The 15,713-nt window shown below is 42.5% G+C and overlaps 1 protein-coding gene across 1 annotated transcript in view; it reads left to right on the top strand.

Moving 5' to 3' along the window:
- The window catches only part of STAG1 (stromal antigen 1), a 96,497-nt gene that overhangs the window by 31,903 nt on the left and 48,881 nt on the right, over positions 1 to 15,713 (top strand). Inside the window, exons 5-8 of the mRNA XM_026046540.1 lie at positions 7,158 to 7,234; positions 8,422 to 8,626; positions 9,471 to 9,622; positions 14,168 to 14,241. Of these exons, the coding sequence (XP_025902325.1) occupies positions 7,158 to 7,234; positions 8,422 to 8,626; positions 9,471 to 9,622; positions 14,168 to 14,241 (508 nt within the window). The remainder of the gene's footprint in view (positions 1 to 7,157; positions 7,235 to 8,421; positions 8,627 to 9,470; positions 9,623 to 14,167; positions 14,242 to 15,713) is intronic.

Here is a 15,713-nt window from a genome sequence, read left to right as displayed (position 1 = left end):
TGAGCAGGGGGGTTGGACTCGATGACCTCTGAGGTCCCTTCCAACCTTCGGCATTCTATGATTCTATGATTTAAAAAGTACTAGTTATTTTCTGCTTCATTTAACTATGCACATATTGATCTGGAAAACGCTACCAGTCCCATGGCTTCCAAGTTTGAGAAGCCTCTCTAAGGTCAGTGGTGATGCTCAAACGCTGCTGCGTTTTTTTTCTCCAAGAAGTACCTCTTGGTGTTCATGATTCAGAGCAGTTCCTGCCTTACTAGCGAGATTCACATCAATTCAGATGTTATTTTTGGCTCAGCTTGTTTTCTGTATTCTGCATTTGTCTTTGGGGGCCACATCTGTACTAAGCAGGTAAGMAAAAAACATCAGATGGATGTTTTTGGCAGCACCACTCTAGCTTTCTAGCAAATTATGCCCTTATTTGGGTTTATGGCTTTATCTTGGCTCTAGATAGGAAGTAACTGTAAAAAGCATTCAAATACAATAGATATTAACAGTTTCTTACTATATTACAAGTAGTGTAATTATAAGTGCCCTCCTCATGTCCWTTGTCCAACCTGTGCTGAAGGTTGAGTCAGGCTGCTTTCAGGATAGGAATTAAATTCCAAAAGTGTTTTGGTCCCTAGGGAGATACTGTAGTGGTGGTTCTTTGTCTTGTCTCAAGGCAGGCGTAGATTTTCTTTTTGTGTAGTGCTGCTATGCACTTCAGTAATTGCTTTTGAAGAGGGAAAGGTGGGGATTACTTAAGCAGGGCTACATCCTTGTTTCTGCACAAGGAGAGGAAAGGAGCAGCTGGGGTGTCATATAAAATATATAAATATAAATAAAATGTATATAAATGTATGTATAAAATGCATATAAAATTATGAAGGAATAAATAGTGGACTCTTAGAGAAGTAGGCACCATCCTACTCTCACTCCAGTACTGCTGAATTGTATTCTGTATTTATATCAGTCTGCACATGGTACCTATCTACTTTTAACTTGAAATTTTGACATCTAACTGTACTGCCAGGGTCAGATSCATTACAGAGAAGACTGATGTTCTTTACCTGCACGTTATCTCTTTTCCTGTCTTTGTATTCAGCGAGGAGCATGGTGGAAGTTTTCAACTTAGAGCAAGTGATTATTTGGGCTTTCCATCAGCGTTGTTGGGTCTTGGGTAGTTGGGTTTGCCTGATGCCCTAAAGGGATGGAGCCCTAGGAGTTGGGAAGTMACCATACCGTTGAGACATGTCTGCTGAGTTTCCCAGGCACCATCTGCCGTGGAAGCACACCGCTGCAGAGTCAGAGCATCACCCTTTGCAAGAGCTTAAAACGTAGTATTGGGGTTTCTTGCTGCTGTGAATGAGAGATTGAAGTAATAAAGGAAAGTCATTCTGCTCAAAACTTAATAAGAAAATTAGGRCTTAAAATGTGTGTGAGAAAGTTCTACCATGGCTTAAAGGCAGAAATATGCTCTAACATCTTCTAGAAGAAAGGAATGAACTTTCACTTGCTAGTTGTCCTGTGTCCTTCCTGGCTGCCTTGTAGAGTGTTAATTTTCTGGGATATTTGCATCCAGAGCCTGTAGCCAGTTTGGGACTGAGAGGCAGTGATGGGCTCGGTGGTTTGCAAGCTGTTACCGGGATGCAGCTGTAGCTGCCGGGTGTGAACTCCTTGGTCCYGAGAAGGAAGAAATGGCCCAGAAGAAGGGTCAGGTGCTGCAATGGGGTGTATTACTGTTCTCCCTGTTCAAGAAACTCTAGTCAGTGATTACTTTGTAACTATGCCAAAATTCTTCCTCTTATCACCTTAATAGTGGTTTAAAACTAAGGTTGGAATTAGTTTTGATTTAGCAGTTTGTGCATGAATGGAAGTTTAATAAGCTGAGCTCAGTGGTTGCAGAGGCATGTAATAATGYTGTTTAGGGGGAAAAATAATTTCCCCCTATGTAACTAAAGACTGGAGCAGAAGGGAAGAATTTTGACACATTCAGAGGGAGTAAGTTAACTGATCTGAGCCACTTATTTCAGTAATATAATTAATATGGTACAGCATATTAGTAGTGGAGTTTGATTATTTTAGTATGGAGTATTAATAGTTGTGCTCGCTTGCTTTGGCTTGGCTCTGACCTTATTAACTTATAAAACCGAGGGCAATGTTACTGAGCAGGTTTGATATCCAAGCTGTGAAGATTTGAAAGAAGCTTCCAATAAACTGCAGGCTTAGCTCTAGGTTTAACATGCACAAATGAGTGCACAGGTGGATATCCTCTAGCTTTCCTTCAGGGGAATATTAAAAAAAAATGTTTTTACAAAGTGTCTAATGTGCCCTGAGGGAAAATGGGGCAACAAGCTGCTTCTCAGACTTGTAGCCATCACTCCACAGTGGTCCCTGTCTGCTGCTAGCAAGAGGCAAAATTCCCTTCATCCTGGTTGGGAACAAAGGTATTGCACCACTTTGAAAAAGGCGTTTAAACTTCAGGAATTTCAGACTGTGATCTCCTGAGSACAATATAAGATGGCAACTGAAAATGGGAAAATAATATTCACTTATTTCTGTTCTTAGCAGCCTATAATTTTATTACATGCCTGGGATCTCATTAGCAGGCACAACCTGGAGAGAAAGGCAAACTGAAAAACCTGTTTCACACTCTTGTGTAGCAGAGGAAAAAAGGGTGAGGAAATACTCTTGAGAGTTCACGTGGAGGGAGAAATAAGGCAAAAGGAGGAAATTTTGATTGCAAAAGTACAAGAAAAAGAATGTGTTTTGTACATGTACGTCTGCACAGATGAAGTGAGGAACCAGGAGCAAACAGAGAAGACATCTCAGAGGTGTTGCTCTGCTTCAGCAGCCAAATACAGTTGAGGAAATACAGTTGAGGAAATACAGAATACAGTTGAGGAAAAAAGGGGGAGAGGGAACTACAGAAAGTTGGCAATTGTAGAAGTAGCATGTTCTGGTAAAGACATTCTGATGTTAGATTTCCAGACTTCTTAAGCTGATGGTGCAAAAGAGGGAGCAATGAAAAACCTTAAAAATGACAAAGAATTGCATTACTTACACAGTGGTACTAGATGTAATTGCTGCACTGGTTTTAATTTGAGCAAAACATACGATTTCAACTAATTCTGATGTTAATATTTTTAAGGAAGGGGGATCCAAAGCAGTCTTGGAGGAGACTGTAAGTAAGGATTTAAACCATATTCCAAATGAGAGATTCCTTAGTTACTGCATGGATTCACCAAAGGGYGGTCATGTTTGATGAAACTGATAGCCTTCTATGATGGGATGATGGGGCGCATGAACGAGGGGAGAGTTGTGGATGTTGTCTACCTTGACTTCAGCAAGGCTTTCAACACCGTCTSCAGTAACATCCTCATGGGGAAGCTCATGGAWGTGCAGACTGGACGAGTGCACAGTGAGGTGGACTGAGAACTGGCTGGATGGCAGAGCCCAAAGGGTGGTGATAAATGGGGCCAAGTCCAGTTGGAGGCCTGTGGCTAGTGGTGTCCCCCAGGGGTCAGTSCTGGGCCCGGTGCTGGTCAACCTGTTCATCAATGACCTGGACGAGGGCACAGAGGGCACCCTGAGCAAATTTGCAGACAATCCCAAGCTGAGTGGGGTGGCCAACACTCTGGAGGGCTCTGCTGCCATTCTGAGGGTCGTGGACAGACTACAGGTTGGGCAGAGAGGAGCCTCATGAGGTTCCACAAGGACAAGGGMAGGGTCCTGCCCCTGGGCAGGAATAACCCCAGGCACGAGCACAGMTTAGGAACTGACCTGCTGGAGAGCAGCTCTGCGGAGAGGGACCTGGGAGTCCTGGTGGACACCAAGTTAACCATGAGGCAGCAGAGCCCTCGTGGCCAAGGGGACCAACGGGATCCTGGCTGCATCAGGAGGACGTTGGCAGCGGGGCAGGGAGGGGATCCTGCCCCTCTGCTCAGCTCTGGGGAGGCCAAACCCGGAGCATTGGGGGCAGCTCTGGGCTCCCCAGGACAAGGGGGACGTGGAGCTGCTAGAGAAGGTCCTGTGGAGAGCAACAAAGATGATGAAGGGAGTGGAGCATCTCTTATATGAGGAAAGACTGAGTTGGGCCTGCTTAGCCTGGAGAAGAGAAGTTTGAGAGGGGATCTGAACAATATGTATGAGTACCTGAGGGGAGAATGCAGGGAGGATGGGGCCAAACTCTTCTCAGTGAGAGTCAGTGATAGGACATGAGGTAACTGGGTACAAGTAGAAACCCCCTCTGCATGTGAGGAAGAACTTCTTTACTGTGAGGGTGCCAGGAGCCTGGSAGGCTGTGGAGTCTCCTTCTCTGGAGGTCTTCAAAATCCTCCTGGATGCCACCCTGTGCCATGTGCTCTGGATGTCCCTGCTGGAGCAGGGAGGTTGGACTGGATGATCTCTAAGATGTCCCTTCCAACCTTAACCCTTCTGTGATTCTGTGATGCTTTCTTTGTCCCTCTCTCTTTCTTTTTTCGTCTTGTTCTTGTGATATTTAATGAATTTTTCCCTCGAGTCTCCCATCTTTGTATTAATTAGCTTACTATATTTCCCTGTTTAAGCTCTTCATTCCCTCCTGTATTTCCTCCTTTATTCATTACAGTTTGCCTCTGAGTGCTCTTCTCACTGCTTAGCACATGTAGTAGCAGAAAAGCAAAACTTTGCATAAGCTCACGGAGATTTATCTCCCTCTTCATTCTGCTGTCGAATYCTCCTCAGCAAATCCGAGCTGTTCATCATTGAGGAACGTTAGATGTTGGCCTTTGTTGTTTGGACTTTTTGAACCCCTCTGTCAAATTTCACTCCACCCCTGCCAGGCAGAGTTGTCATTTCTTGCCTTTAGCACTCTTTGGCAAGTGCCTTTTCCTCCTTGATTGTATCCATGCGTGTATGTACTTATACGTCTAGTTTGCACTGCTTTGGAAAGAGTTTGGACTGGGTGGTGTGTAGGAATCCCTGCAGTCCTAAGACTCCCGAGGGTGGTAAGTGGGGGTGAGTTTGTCCTTGTGTGGACAAACATTTGTTGAAATTGGGAAAACAGGAGTTAACGATCTGCTTTTGAGTAAATGTAAGTAATCTGCTYATTACTTTCAAAATTAGTGGATTGTAATATGGACAGTTGAAGTCCCATAGAGCAATCACCATCCAAGGTTGTCAACTTTCTAGTGATGTTCAAAGCTCTGACCTCCTAAGTGYGGTATGGAAATATTCCCTCTAAGTATAACGCAACTGTCCTTGAATATGGGTATAAGAAATTGCATAGATTTGAAATGGGATTGAGGGCTGCAAGAGAACTGTGCTGAGGTGGAGGGAGATTTGAATAGAGTGAAGTGAATTTAACTGGGGATTTTTTACTTTTTCTGACACAGTAACATGTTTAGATACAATGTGAACGCTGCTTAAGGTTATTAAAAGATGATATGAATGGATCTGAATAAAATTAGATTTGGGAATAGAAAAAAATAACGTAACAAAGGTTACTTATTCGAGGAAAGTTGTATTACCATTGAGAAGAAGAAGCGATGACAATATGCAGCGAGAGGAAAAGCTCTTAATGCAGCTGAGAAGGATCCCTAGGAATCCTGAGAAGGATCCCCTGCAAACTAATCAACACAGTGCAACCTCGTTTAGGAGAAACAAAACTTGAATATTGAGGGAAAGATACAAAATATTGCTACAGCAAGAACTGATGTCAAAGCTGATGAAAGATCTTCACCTATCATATGGTTGTGTTCTCCAGGCTTCCTTGATTTATATTAATACAGCACTTTAGTAATTCTTTATGAAAAGTATGGAAATCATCATGCATAGRCTTCAGACACTATTATTAAAATGACAGTCTGGTATGAAAGAGATAACAAGTGACTGCTACCACCTGAAGAAGCACCACTACGTGAAGAAATCAAGATTCAAGCAGTTCTGTAAAACACTACTCCTACTGAGATTCACAAATCTGGTGATTTGTGGGTTTTTTTTTTTTTCTTTTTTGAAATGCTCAGCTTCCTAACGCTTCATTTTGAAGGAAGAAAATAGAGGAATTAAAGCATTTCCATGATATTTAATACGCTTAACTCTGTCTTTCTTTAGCCTTTTTACAGGAATTAATTCAGTAYTGTTAGCTGCTGAGCCTCTACTCTTCTGATTTGTGTTTTGGAGCCAGCTGGTGGCTCGTTGATCCAGTTGTTGTTTTGCAAGGGCAGTGATACCTCTCTGTGCAATATTTGCAAGTCCGGGGGGAGGTTTGGACCTCTGCAGTTTGCTGAATTTTTCTGCCTTGCCTCCATTCAGAAAAGAAGATGAAGCAGGGCCTGACTCTATGTGACTTGTGTCATACGGTTGGAAATTAGATCATGGTTTAACTGAACAGGCAGTAACTTGATGTAAAAATATTTCCTAACTTGGACTGATTGCATTTAGTATGAAATTATCACAGCTTTTTGTTTCCTGCTATTGCAGTTCATTTTAGAATCCTTGTCCAATTCAAATTGAAATTTTAATCCTGCCAGCTTCATTGTTCCGACAAAGTCAGGGAACGGGATAATCTGTAATGTCAATGTCCCGTAAATGCAGTTGCTGCCCTTGCTCCAGATCTGGTGCTCATCTCATCGGAACCCTGCAGAGCCTTCAGTTTTGGAGACCAGGAGGTCTCTGCTSCATGGGCTGCTGCGCTCTGCGTGGYACCTGCGTGGATCGGCCRTGCAGGGCAGGGAGGCCCCTCCGTGGCTCCGCACGGAGCTGCTGGCCGTGGGCAACCCCAGCAGGAAGGCGGGAGCAGTGCTGGCACTGGCTGCTGAAGAGCAAGGCTGGTCTTCATCTGGTTTCGCACACAAAATTGAGAACGTTTAGTAACTGCAGACACGGCACGGGTGTCTCTTCAGCTACTTCTGCATCACATCTAGCTGGCTGCAAAGAGTAAAAAAGGTTGAAAATTCCACTAACACCCAATCTAATAGAACTTTACAGGGCAAATGATCTTTTTTGTTAACCCATTTCTTCAACAGGTAATTTTTTTTTATCAATTTGTTCTTCAATGTCATTGCTGTGATTTGTTCTCTCATATGTATTACTGAACTGTAAGTTTAGCAACAGAAAAACTTAGAGATTGATATTTCGACACAGCAAGAGCAAGTTGTGCTAATTTCTTTTGTTCTTTTGTTACATTGCAGGCACTGTAAGGATTGAAATGTTCAGGAATATGCAAAATGCAGAAATCATAAGGAAAATGACTGAAGAATTTGATGAGGTATAGTATATACACAGTGCTTTTATATATATTTATGTTTATATCTGAACGAAAATGTGGGTGAACTGGGAAACACTTTGGTTTGCTGAAGTTCTCAGGACTCACAGCTACAGTTGGGCACAAAATTGGGCACCAAAGTTCAAAAAAAAAATCATTAAGATTAAACTGTTTGACCGTTGCAATGAGTGACACAGTAAGGTCATTAAGGTATCTTGTAATTTTGCATTTCTAACATCAGAGCGTTTGCCTTTCTGCCTCTAATCGTTATATTAGTAGAACTGAAATGTCTGTGGTTTAGTTAAATTAGGTAGGTTTTTGCTGCAGGGCAATATTTTTGATGAAGTTTAGATAAAAGGTTACTTGATTACAGGTCTTCTACAGTTAAGTTTCGTGGCTTTACATGGTTCAGTCTGTGCAATAGGAAAAGTCCCAAGGGAGCAGAACTGCTTGTTGTTCACAAAACGCACAATAAAAATGTGTATGCGAATGGATTAATCTTGATGCTACTGAAATTTTGTCATGGGGAGAGACTCAGGATGGAGCATCATTGTGCTAGTCCTGCAGAGGCTGGAGCTGGCTCGCAATTCAGATGACAAGGAGTTGACTTTCTCATTGGAAAGGGAAAGGAAAAAAAGTATATTTAATTACAAGAGGACAGTGTAACTGCAATGCAATATTGCTTGAGGTAGGAACTGTGAGAAAGTAGCCTTGGATAGGAGCTAAACTTAGTTTAACTAAAAGTTCATGTTCTTGCAGCAGCTTTCCAACTTTTGCTGGAAACGGGGATATGAACTTGTGTGGAGTATAGGAATCCTAGTGCAGTTTCCATTGCTTCATTCAGAAAGCAAGTTTAACCACTTGGAAAAGGGTAAGTTAATAAAATCAGAAAGGGGCAGTCTTAACTTTCTGATAGCATCTCAGTTGTAAATGTGAGTAAAGCAAGGTTTGTGGGCAGAGGTAACCACTTGTTCAATTATCACCGTAGGGTGGGAGTGCAAGCACACAGGCCTTCCKTAGAAGACCTTGAGATATTTCTTCCATGCTCTTTTTTCCCCCCTCCTAGCCCAGCACAAGGAGGAGAGTTAAGTCTGGATACAGTTCTGCTCTATGCAGAGCCCACAAGGCAGATGGTAACAAATTAAACAGGGAGACTTAATTCTTGCTGTCTTTGTTTTCTCTTTCTGTAGGACAGCGGTGATTATCCGCTCACCATGCCCGGGCCGCAGTGGAAGAAGTTCCGATCCAACTTCTGCGAGTTCATCGGAGTGCTCATTCGACAGTGCCAGTACAGCATCATTTACGACGAATACATGATGGACACGGTGATCTCTCTGCTCACTGGTTTGTCAGACTCCCAGGTGCGGGCTTTCAGGCACACTAGTACATTAGCTGGTAAGTAGCTGAGCATGGAAGATTTTCAAAAGAGATGTTGCTATTTAACTGCTCCTGAAATGACCTTGAAAAAAGATTGAGAAGGACCTCAAGAAAGGTTGAAAGACTTGATGGAGAAGGCAGGAAACAGCACAGTGCCTTAGAGGTGCGATGCTAAAACCTGTTGCACAGAAGAAATATATACCATTGTTGAAAATGGATTATGTAGCTAGAAACGCCAAGCAAGTATAAGAAAAGGCTAAGGCCTGGGTTTATTGTGCCTACCTTTGGTTGTTCAAATATTTGTAGCACTGCTGGCTTCTTGTGTTAGTTGTACAAAGCGTATCTAATGCCAAAACGTCCAGTATAACTAATGTTTAAATGAGAATTAGGAGCTACTGAAGAAGTCCAGAATTTCCCAGTGATGATTTTACAGGTYAGATGCATTTTCTTCATCTATTTGTTTATTTTAACGAACGTGAGAGCTTTGCTTGATGCTGCAAATTGCCTTCAGGCATTTTTTTTTTGCAAATTTCATAAAGTTACTATCCTGCAGAACGGAGGTCAGTGTGATACTGTGGAGCTCAGTCTTGATAAAGATTATGAAAATTTACTTTGGGAATTTCATTTCTTCTKGAAGGAGTTCTCTCGAGATCTTTGTTCGTAATTTTCCTCGATGCTAGCCAGTCTGAGTGTGAATAACTATTTCAGAGAACCAAAACAAACACCCCGGGATGTTCAGGGCTGCCAGCTTTGAGCAGTAGCAAGGTTAGAGTGAGTTATCCCAGACATATATCCTAATAGTGTCCTAAGAATTATCATCTGTCTACAGGTGAATATTCAACTGCTATCTTTTGCTTTTCAGCTATGAAGCTTATGACTGCTCTTGTGAACGTTGCCTTAAACCTGAGCATTCATCAGGATAATACACAGAGGCAGTACGAAGCTGAGAGAAACAAAATGATTGGCAAAAGAGCTAATGAAAGACTAGAGCTGCTGCTTCAGAAAAGAAAAGAGGCAAGTGAAAATCTGAGCATTTTTTTCCCAGTTCACACATACTTCCTCGAGCAGAAAGTCCAAGGTGATCTGCGGTARTGAGAAACAAGAGATTAGTTCTGCTGTTGGATTTGTGCACATTACTTTGGGCAACAGTTTAAAATCTTGTATTGTCCCATCTGCCTGAGTTTGAGTGTGCTGTTCGGCACGCACAGGGCATTTTCTATTCTCAGTCTTATTTACATGATCAAGGAAGAGGAAAATCAGTCTGAAGATGTACATAGTAGCCTGTTTGGGCAAGAAGATTTTGAGGAGAGAATCACCTGTAGTCGCTCACTGCATTGCTCATTTCTGCCCTTAATCACTGCAGTTATTGCTAAATAATAATTACTAAGTACTGCTTTTTGTAGCTACTTCTAAGAAACACTGGAGTGGGACTATAGGAGCTGGTCCCAGGGAGAAGAAGCTAGGGAGACAAGTGAAGACATTTTAGTAAGTACTAGTCTAACATTAGGTGAGTAAAACCATTAGAAGGTTGCTGTACTCATCCCAAAATAAAGAAGTATATCTCAGGAACCTTGCTTTTAAAAACGTACTTAAAAGCAATCTAAAGATGACAAGAAGCAGGAAATGGGTGCATAATACAGCCAAACAGCCAGGATCTGTGAAGATGCAGCGCAGAAAAACACAAGATGGATTACAGAATCGTAGCATATATGACTTACATTTAAAAGAACAAATTTAAATCTATTATTTTCGAACATATTTTCTCCACTGATATTAAGGAAAATAAGTATATGTTATATACTGTTAAGGCAAATGAGGAATGTCTAGGTACCTTACGCATAGGCACCTTGGATTCTTTTCCTTGTAATTCTAAATTGCCTGACTTAATAGTCTTTTTCTGGAGATAATTACAATTATATATTTTTATTCTTATTTTACCACTATGATGCTTAGTACCATTTTGTTTGGACTTYTCCATTCTTGAAAATAATAGAGTAAAATAAAAAGCAAGAAGCATCTCTCCCGCCCAAACTGCAAGGAAAATATTCCTAATGATAATGAACTATTAACCTTCATTTTGAGTTTTAAAGCATAAAATAGTTTGAGCACAAYTACTGGGCCAAGCTTGCTGAGAGCAATGGTAGTGATTGAATGAGTGCTCAGGTACAGGATCGTAAGCACAGTAAAGGGCCTGCGTAGAGTAGATTTAGTGCTGTATAAGAATTGCTAGCATAATGCTGTTTGTTGCCCATGTTACAATATGTTGAATTTACAACGGTATTCCATGCTGGCACCTTCTTAGTTGATTCTTCTGATGTAGTGCCATAGTAGACCCTCATAAGCAAATATACAAGCATATATTTGTCTCCATAAAGTTCTGTAGATGTAGTACAGAAGGTAGCTACAGGAAATTAATCCTAAAAGATGGAAAGTTTTCTCTGAAGGGTTTCATTCTCCTGTCACTGTCTACATACCTTGTGTGACAGCACTCCCATTCCCATGCGCTGCTCCCATTCCAGTTAATGACTTTTTGAGCTAAGCTGGAAGATAGATGTAAAATGCTCAGCCAAAAGATAGAAAATAATGGCTTTTAGTAGTTGCGAGTAGTAATTCAAATTTTGTGCTTGTTATGTTTGTCTTTTTGAGCTTCACACAAGGTTTGCAGTGTCAACAGGAGAATGTTTCCCTCATTTCTATGTGGTCGGAGGAGTGGGAAATGCTATATGACCTTTGSATGGGTAAGAACAGGAAGCCAGAGGCAGAATTTTGCTCTCAAGATGCTTGAACTTAAGCCCTTCAGGTCTCAATAGGTACATAACGTATAAACTTGGAGTATGTTGAAAGAATAGAAAGCAATAACAGTTTTGGAGAAAATACCCATTTCTGAGGAAGCTGTTACTTCATTATTAAAGCTAAAATATGTTTAAGTATTGTGTCTTACTGTGTAAGTGTATACATACAYTGCACACTTGTCTCATTGGCATTTGCCTGTGACCTGCAAAGCGGCAGCAACATCAGATCAGAAAGTCTGTTTCTTTCATGGATTCCACTGTGTTTGGTGAGGGTTTAATCACAGGTTGACCTGATGCTGAAACTCCTTCTCCTGAAGCTCTCTCTTCCCCTGTGCTTGTTGGGGTATCAAGCCTTTGGTGCACACAGTGACCAACTTTTCCCTATGCACATCATCCCTTGTACTCTGGAATTTTTTTCCTTGTGAGGCAGTTGGCAGTTCAGGTCAAATCCTCCATGCCTCATTTTCCTGCTTGTAAACCAGGGCCTGCGCCACCTCGCATGCTGGGCGCTGAGAGGCCTTGCTGCCYGTGGCTGGAGATCCTGCCTGGGAGATACTCTTGAATATTCATAAACAGTGCTTGGAAAATACCAACCCTCTGGTGAAAGGGCAGGAAGTCAAAACTTCATGTTCATGATTCTCCCTCTGGCTTTGAGATATTGTATGTGCTAAGCGTTATTGCCCATGAATACAYAGTTTTTATTTTATGCATATCTGTACAGGCAAGACTCTTGTTTCTTCCATACTGCAAATGTGAAAAACATACATGTGGCAGCATTGTGGCGTTCTGTTTTGACGCGTAGAAGCACCTTGATGGCAGATGGTGCTGAGCACGGTGATGCCCCCGCAACCAGAGCAGGCTGTTGTGAAACGTAACAAAGCCGTGTGCTGTTATCTAATTAAACTGTATTTATTTAGCACAGTAAAAAAAAGAAAAATGAAAATTTGAGAATCACAGAATGGTTGAGATTGAMAGGGACCTCCACAGATCATCTAGTCTAACCTCCCTGATCGATCGGGGACACCCAGAGCACGGGGCACCCGGTCGCATCCAGGTGGGTTTGAAGACCTCCAAAGAAGGAGACTCCACAGCTTCCCTGGACAGCCTGTTCCAGGGCCCTGGCACCCTCAGAGTAAAGAAGKTCTTCCTCACATGCAGATAGAACTGCCTGGGTTTCTACTTGTACCCAGTTACCTCATGTCCTATCACTGACTCTCACTGAGAAGAGTTTGGCCCCATCCTCCCTGCATTCTCCCCTCAGGTACTYATACATATTGTTCAGATCCCCTCTCAAACTTCTCTTCTCCAGGCTAAGCAGGCCCAACTCAGTCTTTCCTCATATAAGAGATGCTCYASTCCCTTCATCATCTTTGTTGCYCTCCACAGGACCTTCTCTAGCAGCTCCACGTCCCCCTTGTCCTGGGGAGCCCAGAGCTGYSCCCARTGCTCCGGGTTTGGCCTCCCCAGAGCTGAGCAGAGGGGCAGGATCCCCTCCCTGCCCCGCTGCCAACGTCCTCCTGATGCAGCCAGGAGCCCATTGGCCTTCTTGGCACTTGTCCTTGTTGAATCTCATGAGGTTCCTCTCTGCCCAACCTGCAGCCTGTCCGTGACCCTCYGAATGGCAGCRCAGCCCTCCGGAGTGTCGGCCACCAGCTTGGTATCATCTGCAGATTTGTTCAGGGTGCCCTCTGTGCCCTCGTCCAGGTCATTGATGAACAAGTTGACCAGCACTGGGCCCAGGACTGACTCCTGGGGACACCACAGGCCTCCAACTGGACTCGGTCCCATTTATCAGCACCCTCTGAGCTCTGCCRTCCAGCCAGTTCTCAATCCATCTCACTGTGCACCCATCCAGTCTGCACTTCCTGAGCTTCCCCAAGAGGATGTTATGGGAGATAATGTTGAAAGCCTTGCTGAAGTCAAGGTAGACAATGTGCACGGCTCTCCCCTCGTCTAGGTGGCCAGTCATCCTTCATAGAAGGCTATCAGTTTCATCAAACATCACTGCCCCATGGTGWATCCGTGCTGACTACTCCTGATCACCACCTTCTCTTTGACATGCCTAGGGATGCTCTCTAGGATGCGCTGCTCCATCCCCTTTCCAGGAACGGAGTTGAGGCTGATTGGCCTGTAGTTTCCTGGGTCATCCCTCTCACCCTTTTTGAAGACTGGAGTAACGTTGGTTTCTTCCATGCTCTCCTCGCCTGCTCTCCAAGACCTCTCCAAGATGATGGAGATGGGCTGAGCAGTAACCCCTGCCAGTTCCCTCGGAACTCTTGGGTGCATCCCATACAGACCTGTAGATCTATAGGTGTCCAATTTGCCTAAATAATTCCTAACCCAATCCTCTTCARCCAGTGGGAAAAGAATATTTTAGCTGATTCCAAGCTGTTCCTTCAGGATGTGTAAGGAAATTTATTTGTGCAAAGTGAACTCTCCATCATAGCTATACAGTGTGCTCTTATTAGCTGGGAACTATGAGGATATTAAAGCAAAGAAACGCTTCACTTTAAACATTGTGCATGTGATGAAACACTCCCTTTAATGAAGACTTATTTCTTTGGAGAAGCTTCTTGATTAGCATCTCATCCATTCAGTACCCAGCTTCGGTTCTGCTGCTGATCAACACTATTTGAGAGAGCTTTGAGGGGTATTCTGTAGTTTCCCAACAGTATTACAGTAAAGAATAATGCCAAATGATAATGACAAGTGATAAATTAGGATGAGTGACCTTTGTATTTATTTGCTCTCTCTTTTTTTTCTCCAGCTACAAGAAAACCAAGATGAAATTGAAAATATGATGAACTCTATTTTTAAGGGTATATTTGTGCACAGATACCGGTAAGCAAATACATGCTATAGTAGGTAGTGCTGGCTACGTGTAAGCATAAATAATGCTGAGAAAATTCCTGTGTTGATTTTTCTTCTGATGCAATATTCTAGATGCCACAAAAGCAGAGATCTTAAAATCACTGAAGGTGTGAAAGAAAATCTAAATGTAGCCCTCATTAATTACACAGTAGAGCTCTCCAGGCAATTTTAATTCAGTGACAGAGCTCTAAGGAGTTGTAGGAGACCTGGAATTTGAATCCTTGTATTTTAAAAAGGAAAATCAACTAAGGTGGGAGCACATACATTAGATACTTTAATCACTGCATGTCTTAAAGAGGTGGAGTTTGAGTTGCTGGGGACCTCCACTCTGCATTTCCATTTTCTATATCTTAAAGTTAAGTGATGAATTTCTGAAGTTTCCATAGTGTGTGTTCTAGCTAYAGTTTGAGCTTTATTTTAGATTTTTTCTCCCTCCTTAAATTACATAGGTGCTCTTAAAAGCCTTAATTCTGATTAATATTTTCTTGTTAATTGTTCCAGATATTTTTATCAAGGACATTTTTATCAAGATAATGAACTGTGTTAGCAGACATTATTTTTTTGCTTGTTGAACTAGCTCATGTGCTATGTCTTGTGCATGCAGAAACCTTGCTGACTGGGTACTTCCGTCTGTGCATGGGTGTTTTTATTGAAGGGTTGCCCAGACCAGTGGGTTTAGATTAACTCGTGCCGGTTCAGAGCGCTRTTCATCAGTGAGCTGCAGACTTTTCAAATAGACTTAGGGTTGTTTTGCGTCACAAAAGACCTCAGAGCATCTGCAGCATCTTGGCAAAACCAGATCTGCAAATGTTAATTGTCCTCGCTAAGTCAGAGGGTGAAATTCAGGACTACGAAACGGTGCAATTAACCTTTTGGATTCAAATTCTAGTTTAAAGTTGTGTCATTTGTGACGCAGCTTTGAGACGGGTGAGGGTGTCAGCAATCCTGGCTCTTGGGGAGAGGAGGAAGAGGTGAAGAGGGGCAGAGAGGAACGAGGGGGACCAGCAAGGACGAGAAGGAACCATGCTAAGAATGCTAAGAAAGAGGTGACCGCAAAGCACAGGGGATCTGGAGAATGTATCACCTGTCCCCACTGGGTACCGAAATCAAGTTCATGACAGTGCTGCTTTTCCTGGAGCCATCAGGAGTTATTTGGATGAAGATTAATTCAGTGTAATTTCTTTCCACCATTTGCTTCAGACTGTGCCACAGTGGTTCATGTTTAGTGACTTTTGAAACCTAACTAGCAAGTCCACGGTCTAAAAAAAAAAATTAAAGAAGACCTGTGTGTCTCAGACTGTATCTATCTTTTTCCTGGCCACGTAGTGTTGAAGGAACTTATATCTTCTTTCTGGTTTCTGTAGGTTGGGTTTTAATTCAATGTGGTTACACTGGAAAGTTTCAATACTTGCTCCTCATATTAAAAAAAAAAAGATTCACAG

The sequence above is a fragment of the Nothoprocta perdicaria genome, unplaced genomic scaffold (assembly GCF_003342845.1).
Source record: "Nothoprocta perdicaria isolate Ctin4 unplaced genomic scaffold, notPer1 scaffold_449, whole genome shotgun sequence".
Lineage (NCBI taxonomy): Eukaryota > Metazoa > Chordata > Aves > Tinamiformes > Tinamidae > Nothoprocta > Nothoprocta perdicaria.
The sequence above is the reverse complement of the archived record's forward strand: the minus strand, read 5'-3'. Positions and strand labels throughout refer to the sequence as shown.